The 8893-nt window shown below is 40.2% G+C and overlaps 1 protein-coding gene across 1 annotated transcript; it reads right to left on the reverse strand.

Moving 5' to 3' along the window:
• Positions 1-807: 807 nt before the first annotated feature.
• On the reverse strand, positions 808-2942 carry LOC140234505 (uncharacterized). Its single transcript, XM_072314546.1, has 3 exons — positions 2599-2942; positions 1894-2037; positions 808-1113 (listed from the first exon to the last, which is right to left on the reverse strand). Exons 1-3 carry the CDS (start codon positions 2768-2770, stop codon positions 971-973), a joined length of 459 nt encoding a protein of 152 aa, XP_072170647.1. The 5' UTR covers positions 2771-2942; the 3' UTR covers positions 808-970.
• Between the last annotated feature and the right edge of the window lie 5951 nt (positions 2943-8893).

Below are 8893 nucleotides of genomic sequence, written 5' to 3' on the forward strand. Positions count from 1 at the left end.
GAACAGTGAAGCAAACGTACTAAATGGTTACAAACTTCATTGTTTCTCCGGTTACCTCGTCATCCAAACACACACACACACACACACACACACACACACACACACTCACACAAAGTGTGTTTTATTTTTCTTTATCGGGCAAGGAATATAATGGAACAGACGTGAGCTTATATAAGTGAGAAAATGATAAGAGAAATTAACAAGTTCGCTCAAATTCCGTCTTGGTGTTGTCAAGAAAACATTGAAAATTTTCAAATTGGGCCCCAATTCGATACATGTTCCTCCCCTCCCCAGGCCCCAGAGAGCATGCTTGGATCCACCCTAATCAAACTTTATTAGAACTACATCTATTACTGGACCTACTTCATAGCAAGGATCACTAATCCCTTGTGGTTCTAGAGAAGAAGAAATTACTTGATTGTGACCTTGGGGGGGGGGGGGTGGGGAGTGGACAGTGCCTATTCAAACAAAGATCTTATCACCCTAGGGATGCTACCTGACAGGTTTAGTGAAATTCCACCATAGGGTTTCACAAAAAAAGCTAAACCCAATGAAAGAAAAAAACAAAAACATAATCGACGTACAGCGGCGATGCAAGAAGGATGCATAACGGACGATGAATGTTTCCAATAGCTAATTTGAGCATTTTTGCTCTGGTGAGCTAAATTGACACAACAAGGCCACGACGGATTTTCAACTGCTAAAAAGAATATGATTTCGCCTGAGCATATAGAGAAGACAAACGTTGCTGAATAACATAGGAGAAATCATTGTCGAGATAACTATTCAAAATTATAACTATGTCTTCAAATATCATGTAACACTAAACGAGTTCCACTGGTTGCCCCACAGCGTATAGTATAAAGAATGCCCATTAATTGACTGGAGGGTACCGAGTGCGAAATTATAGGGATAGTGACAGAATCGTCCGTATCTTTGAGTGCTGTGCCAATAGGTGTCCTGATAGCGATTAGGGAGGGTATCCGATCCTTCTGGAGGTTAAAACGTGGGGCCAAAGCCGTAAGCTCACGTAGATTGCAGACGAGATGAAGTAAAGTCCCGCGCTCATAAAGAATGCAGCACTGTACGAGGACGTCAGGTCAACGCTAAGGCCTGTTACCGGGGCGAATAATTCAAACAAACAAACAAAGGAAACATTCGAAATTCTATGTAGAGTCTATTTGGTCTACCCACAATTAAGTGAATATCACACAACTTTGACTAATTTAAATCTAGTTCACGTAACGATAAGAAGAATCAGTTGCAAGAGCTCAGAGAAGAATTGATAAATATCTTTTGGTACTCGACAAATGAACGACCCACATAACTGCGTCCATTAGACATCTCAAAATAAAAGTCACAGATATAACAATGGTAATGATTTCACCTATCTGGCGTTTCCTTGTTTGTTTGTCTTTAATGTGTCAGGGGATATCACTAGATGTATTGACAATGGAGATGCTGCTCATAGCCGAACTACATCACAACGTGTATTGTCACATTGGACGACAAAGACAGTCTTGTCCCTATTGTAATTTATATGATGTCCCATTGGTGATATTTTCTTGAGCAGAGTTTAATAGAAACACTAAATAGAAACATCACAAATACACACGATAATGGTGGATATATTATTATGACGCTCATAATTATGACTCATGATGGCCTACATATACCGACATCCGAACGATTTTTTGTTGTTGATTTGTCAGGACTTTGATCATATTCCATTCGATGGCTGTTTGTGGTGTGTCAACCATATTGATTAGTTCTTTTGGAAGCAACTCTAGAACAATCAAGTAGACTGCTATCTGCAAAGGACTGTTTCTTGCCAATGCAATGCCTTTCAAAACTGTACACTGTACGCAAACGTGGTAAGAAAAGTTTGCTCACCTGCACAAATTGATGAAAGGAGGTTGCCTATTCCGTCCCCTAGAAATACAACACTGATAATGACCGAACTGTTCACGCCCTGAAATACCTCTATGGCAGCGGGCAGGTCGATTGAATATGTTATGCCTCGGACTATCCCGGCAACTGTAAAACAAACAGGTAACAGACGAAAAGGAAAGACAATAGTAAATCCGACCTGAAATGAAAATTCTTCTTTCGTCAATTTTGGGCGGTTAAGAATGTACGATTCTTATACGTAGAGAGATACACGGCATAATAGCATATAACAAGTGACGGTTTCACGCGAAATTGAGTTATCGTATCTTACAAACTAGGATCTCGTAAGAAAAGCACGATCTCAGAATCTTTATGAAACATTTTGGGAGAGTCTTATGAAAGAGACCCATCGTATTTTGGGGATATTTTCCAAGAATTTAAGTCAGTTTGAGCGTATAAGATGGAATCGCTCTACGTGGTTTCCATCTACAAGATACTGATATCGTATTCCACGTGTTTGGTTTTTTTTATTTTTATTTTTGGTAATAACAACTTTGACAAAGGCCATCACTCCCTTTGCAGACAGGAATCATATGCTAAATTTCTTGAATTCTACCTTCGAAGATGAAGATTGTTGTGTGAACCTGGCAAGAGTTTAGATGATGGCTCCATAAAGGACGATTCGGAGGATCAAATGAGCGAACTTACTCGCAATGTAGATGATAGTCGTTGCTAAATTAGGAAGCAGCCCCACCATCAGGCAAACGATAGTTCCCAAGAAGTTAGTGACTCCTAGGATGATGAGATTGGAGACAGGAATACTTGATCCTACGACAAGCGCGAGCAGCCGTCCCACCAGCTCGGCCAGTCCAAGAGCCATAATCAGCACGGTTGACAAGCGCGAACTTATTCCTATACTTTCAATGAAACTACTCTGAGTAAAGACGGCAGAAAGAGAGAAAAAAGAAAGAAAAACAGAGGAAGGTGGGGGACACAGACTGGAAAATACAGAAAAAAAAGAAGGGAGAAAAAAGAGGGCAGTATCGTGTGACATGGTGTGTGCTGCAAGTGTACCTAAGCTTCTAACTGTAGCTTTATTACCGAAAGAGGGTTGATTTCCTCTTCTTGAATGCTGTATTTTCATATGTTCCGCAAAAGTAATATGGTGAGTTGTGTTTCACATCCCCTCTACAAACGCTTGTTCGACTGAAAAAAAAAAAATGGATAAATATATTAACATGAAGCTCAGTAGGAATGTTCCATACCAATGTTGGCGTCGAGCCGCCGGAGGTGGCATCTGTATAAGATCATTACGTATTGATCATATTTCTGCTTACCAGAATGATGACGTTGAAAGTGGAAGCAATTGAGAAGGCGATTCCTGCTAAGCCACACATCCAGATTCCAGGAACTCTCACTAATAATTTGATTTTCATTTTCCTCCCAGACCCAATCCCCGATGAGCTCGTCACTGGTGGCTTCTCTTGCATCATTAGTGCTGACCGATAATCGGGATCGTCGCGGACGCTTTGGGAGCTTGCTTCGGCGCTGATGGAAGCTTCGGTGCTTCTTTCTTCCGCGTCCTGGAGCTCACTATTCGCGCATGCTGTCGGATAAGGAGAGTCGGTACTTCCGTTGGTACCATCGACCTTTATCTCGTCGCGAGGCACGCTGGGATACTTGTAGACGAAGCAGAGAGGGAAGCAGATCACAAATATGATGGCTGCAAATATGGAGTAGGTAATTCGCCATCCGATAGCATCAACTGTAGAATCGACGATCGTAGCCACCACGAGCAAACCTTAAAAAGTCAGAAATGTTTAAGTATGATTAAAAAGTAAATATTGTAATCAAAATTACTGAGTGAATTTCGAGAAGGATTTGTTTCAATGCCTTCTATACAGCATCAAGAATGACAACTATTAGCTTCATAATCAGATAAACAGTCGGATGGAAATAGAGTGGTGTGTAGCCTACCGAGAAAAGCATTCTTTTGAAAGTGGACATAAATGTAACTATTGGCAAAGGAAAATGTGTCTGTGTGTATATATTGGTGCCAACGCGAGTATGTCTGCAGAACTTCTATGAAGTTGATAAGTAATCGTAATCATTAGCAAATAATCGTTTATTACAGGCTATGATCGGAGTGCGACAATTTAAGAGTTTCCCATGCGTCTAAAAGGTATATCTGTCGTTGTATTCGTCAATCATCATGCAAATCGATGCAACGATTTAAATGTGTGCCCTTTCTCCACTGAAATCATATCGTGTCTGGGTGCCTTTCGTGACACTTTCCTTCGGAGATGTTGACATTTCCCTGTAGCTGTAGCACCTAAAGAGATTGGACTCTTGTAGGCTATAGGTTACCGGATTTCTAATGAAAAGTTGCAGTCATATACTGTCCAGTTTTGTTTTTTTTTTTTTCATCTACACCATAAGATTTGAAGAGGCATCGTGGAATCTATTCAAATTCCCGGACAAGCCCCCAATTTGTTACGAGTTCACATTTTGCCCCCCCCCCCCCCAAAAAAAAAAACCCAACAACAACAAACAAACAAACAAACAAACAAACAAACCTCTCCTCTTTCTTACTCCTACAGTTGAACTTTTACGCATATTAGTCACCTTGTAGGTCACTCATGTCACAATTAAGAGACAGGATTTGGTGAGATGGCTGAGATATCAAAGACATTTGCATTTCCTCTTATTCTTCATGTTTTTGTGTTTTTTTTTTTTGTAATCTCGACACTGCGAATGCAACGTAACACGTATTATGTAGAGTCAACCAAGACAGGATAACATGATACATGTGCAGTGGTCCATCATAGATTACTATAGCGTATATATGCAACAGAGAAAGAATAAGGGGCATATAAATCACATGCGAATTACAATTTTACAGAAAAAGAAAACGAATTATAATATTATAATTTTTGCACCCACCAGTTGACCCACTCAGATTAGCAAAGGCAAATGGCCTGGTACCAGATTTCCCCGGAAAATGTTTTGCGATGAGGTCGAGGGAAGAAAAACTGATCATATTAGCTCCTGCTCCAAAGACGAATCCGAATGTGATGTACATCGCCCAAAGATTAGGCAGGAAACAGGTGGCAAGCAAGCTGGCTGTACATAAGCATACACCAGCTCCGGTCACAGGTATGGGTCCCCATTGAGAGTACATGGCGGCAGAAGCAATAGCTCCTATCCATCCTATGTGTACAGTAGCAATAAGCGTTACGACATCCTTACACCTTACTCTTATAATCAGATTACTAATTACAGAAATTGTACAGATTTTTTTCAAAGCAACAATTGAAAAAAAAAAAGAAGTTATGCCTTGAGTAGAGCGAGGATGGTCATTGTTATCCATCTATACACATGTATACAATTATTACACATATCATATATTTATACATGAATAAACTGTTGGTAATGACAGCATTAGCTAGGTTTCTGTTTTATTCTTATGATGAATTATTGTATGTGTTTATGGATTATGTATATATATATATATATGTATATATATATATATATATATATGTATATATATATATATATATATATATGTATATATACATATATATATATATGTGTGTGTGTGTGTGTGTGTGCGTGACCGTGCATCACAAAACGAACAAAAAGTCGCACCCCTTGATTTTACATGAGGACTCAAAAGGTGAAATGGTCAACCGAGTCAATCTTGAGTTTTTCATATTTCCTAAAAGAGCTATACTTCTTCTACATCATTCTTTAGTTTGGGATCATTACATGAATGGGAAAGTGTGTTTTCAGGAGTTTTTCTACAACCGTTTTTTTTTTTTGGGGGGGGGGAGGGGAGAATAGAATAATCAAGTATGTCTTTGAGTCCCCTTTTCATGTCGTGAAATCCTTTGCACACTCTTCAATTTCAAGTCTAATAACTTTTGAAAGGATTATACTGCTTTGAAAGTTGGCATGAATCATGGACAGAATGTGTTAATGGAACATGCTCAGTTTCAGCTTAATCTGATAATCCCTTCATTGTTGTTGCTCCAGTGGTTTACGTCCTGTGTTTTGTCCCTTTCATTGCACAGCTAGCATGGCTTGGTAAAGATTAAGCGATTGAATAGACCCTGTACTTCAGAGCCTCTTTTCTCAGTTCACACTTTTTCAGAGTGTGTGTTTTCTTTCTATATTATTTACATAGGTTAGTGGAGTCCATTTGTATTGAGTTATACATCATTTTAAAGCTTACAGTCTGCTCTTTAAGAATCTCTCCTTAACTAGAAATCCATGTCTGACGACTTTTTGTTGGTTTTGTGGTGCAAGGTCACATATACATGTATAATTATATGTGTGTATACATCATACATAAATATTCATATACAGTACATGTATTCATTATGATAGAGAGAGAGAGAGAGAAAAGACAGGGAGAGAGAGAGAGAGAGAGAGAGAGAGTTCCTTTCCAAAAGTGCTAAATCCACTTTTGATGGTAAGGAGAAAAGTCTGGATTCTAACTTCACATGATTTTAAGATTTCATCCAATGACTTTATGTCCCATAACAGTAACTCACTAGTACATTACATCACGGGGTTTAAGTACGCAGTATCTGTCTCGTGGGTCTTGTAGAATTTTGAAATTCCGTCATTTCTTGTTATCTTACTCCGCAGAGCCTTATTATCATACGTGAAGCTTTAGACGTCATTTTCTATCAATTAAACTTCATCAAAATTTTAACTAATGACTCCGGAGTTGCTGAGGAGGGAGTTTACCTCAAAAGTAACAGTCAAAAATTTGAATGAATAGAACTGAAAGTGTAACGTATAGCAGTCTCTCTCACCCGTTGCGGTGGCCGACGCTTCAAACTCTTCTTGGAGGAGAACGAACAAGACAACGAAGCTCGAAATGACGCCGAAGACGATGGTCTGTTGGACGAAGGAGCCAAAGGCGACCAGCCAGCCGGGACGGTTGAAATGAAACATTCCCTTTCTCCTCCACAAGTCCTCATATAATAATTATTAGAAGTTCTGCAAACGCGTGTTTTGGTAGAGAGTCGGTATAATGAAAGAAAAAATGTCATACTTTTACAAAAGTCCAGCATAATTATTTCGTTGTTCTAATGCATGGGGCCAGTTAAACAGCCAAAAAAAAAAAAAAAAAGGAAGAAGATAACCCATGACCTTCCATGGTTTGTCATAAGGAAATGTGCATCTTGAACCAAAACGTATTGTCTAAATGAGTTACAAAGACCACTACTTCCTAATTAGCGTCATTACGAGGATTGTGAAATGCTCCTGACCGACGTTACGAAAACTTCCGAAGACTATTCACATCAAGACTAATAAGCTCGGTATACAAAAGCTCCTCTACACTTTTTTTCAAGCTGTATATCAGAGTCAAGTGAGAATTCATTGAAATATACACTCCCCATCCGGAGGCAGAAACAACTACATGTACCTCAAGTATGATAAGTGTGGTACTAGTAGCTCGTAATGAAAATGGGGCGTACTCCCAACGGGCTGTAACCCACTTGGGGATGGGCTGCATGGTTCTTGACCAGCGTGGGGATCTTAGGGCCTGCTGCCTACCCATATAACTATCTGCTCCTCTCCTCTCACCACTCTTACAGAGGGGCCCTGTTTTATGAAGAGTTATGATTAATTATATAGTTAATTTTATTAATTTACAATTGATTATGTCTTTTGATAAAACGGGACTCTGCTCGTCTAATATCTTCTCCCACCCCCACCAGTTTTCGATAAGTTTACTGCCTGCGAGATAAGAAATTTGTGAGCAGCTACTGTTGTAAGGCGCTATAGTCCCATAGGGAGGCCAAAAGTTCGTCGGTGTCGACGGGGGGGGGGGGGGGGGGGGGGAGGGGCGTTCTTTATTCACGATACGAAGGTGTACGTGTGCATTGACCATGCCCGTCCTCGGTGGTATCTGAGAAATCCATGCAACTCACCATGCTTCACTCTTCCGAAGTTGGGAGGCTTGCATAATCTTGTAAGTCTGAAGTTTACAAGATGAAAAATTTCCATCCTCTATTTCTGCCCACTGACGTGGCAGGTCTGATGTCGTCAGGAGTTGGACTATCCCAGTCGAGTTTGCTCCGCCATAGACTCTATAAGTTGCTTACCGCGGAGTGTCACTATTAAAGAGAGCGAAGCCGTTGGGATCACAGACGGAGCGCATACAATAACATTGATAGGATATACCAGTGTCCCCTCCTGGTGAAAGGTTGATCACGTAGCTCGATGCATGCAAAACTGAAGATTGTCACTCTCCATACACCAAGCTACAAGTATAGAGCACGCTCAAGAATTTTTGCAGAACTTCTTTCTTGTTCGACATGATTTTGTGCAGTTGGAGCCCTTCCTTTGCACAAATTCCCTAAGTTGTTTTCTGGAGAGACGCAGCTGCTTTCGATGTTCGTATTGACTTCAGTCCGTCGTCTCATTGAGAAATAATGTAGTCAGTTGCTTACTTTTGAACTCTGGACTTCTTCACCGTCGTCTGCTGCCCTCTTGAGGCCGAAGGTATGGCAGTCTGATAAACTCGTACCTCGATAAACTCGTATTCGATTACGTTAACGTTGGGATTACCGTCTTCCTGCAAGAGGAAACGAAAAAGATCGCGATCCTTCCAGCAACGAAGACCTGATGAAACAATAACACAGTCATACAAGCATACACCTTCCATGAATAAGGTAATTAGGTGAAACTTCACCGGAATGTACAACAGTCTGTCTCAGTAGAAACATAAAGGTCTGTAGACATTTAGAGTTGGGTCATGGTCATATAGTACGAGATATAGTATGATGGGGCATAGGCCTGTGTAGAAGACCATACATGACTGGGGGAACCGATTAACACAGAGAAAAAAAAAAACAACATTCAAATAAATGTCACTAAATGAAACACAGAAAAGCCACAGAATTTCTTGGGAATTTGAAATCTAATGGCACGAATTTCCGATCTGTAGAAGGCAACTGTAAGTTAACAATGACGTTCTCCTTTT

The sequence above is a fragment of the Diadema setosum genome, chromosome 10, assembly GCF_964275005.1.
Source record: "Diadema setosum chromosome 10, eeDiaSeto1, whole genome shotgun sequence".
Taxonomy (NCBI): domain Eukaryota; kingdom Metazoa; phylum Echinodermata; class Echinoidea; order Diadematoida; family Diadematidae; genus Diadema; species Diadema setosum.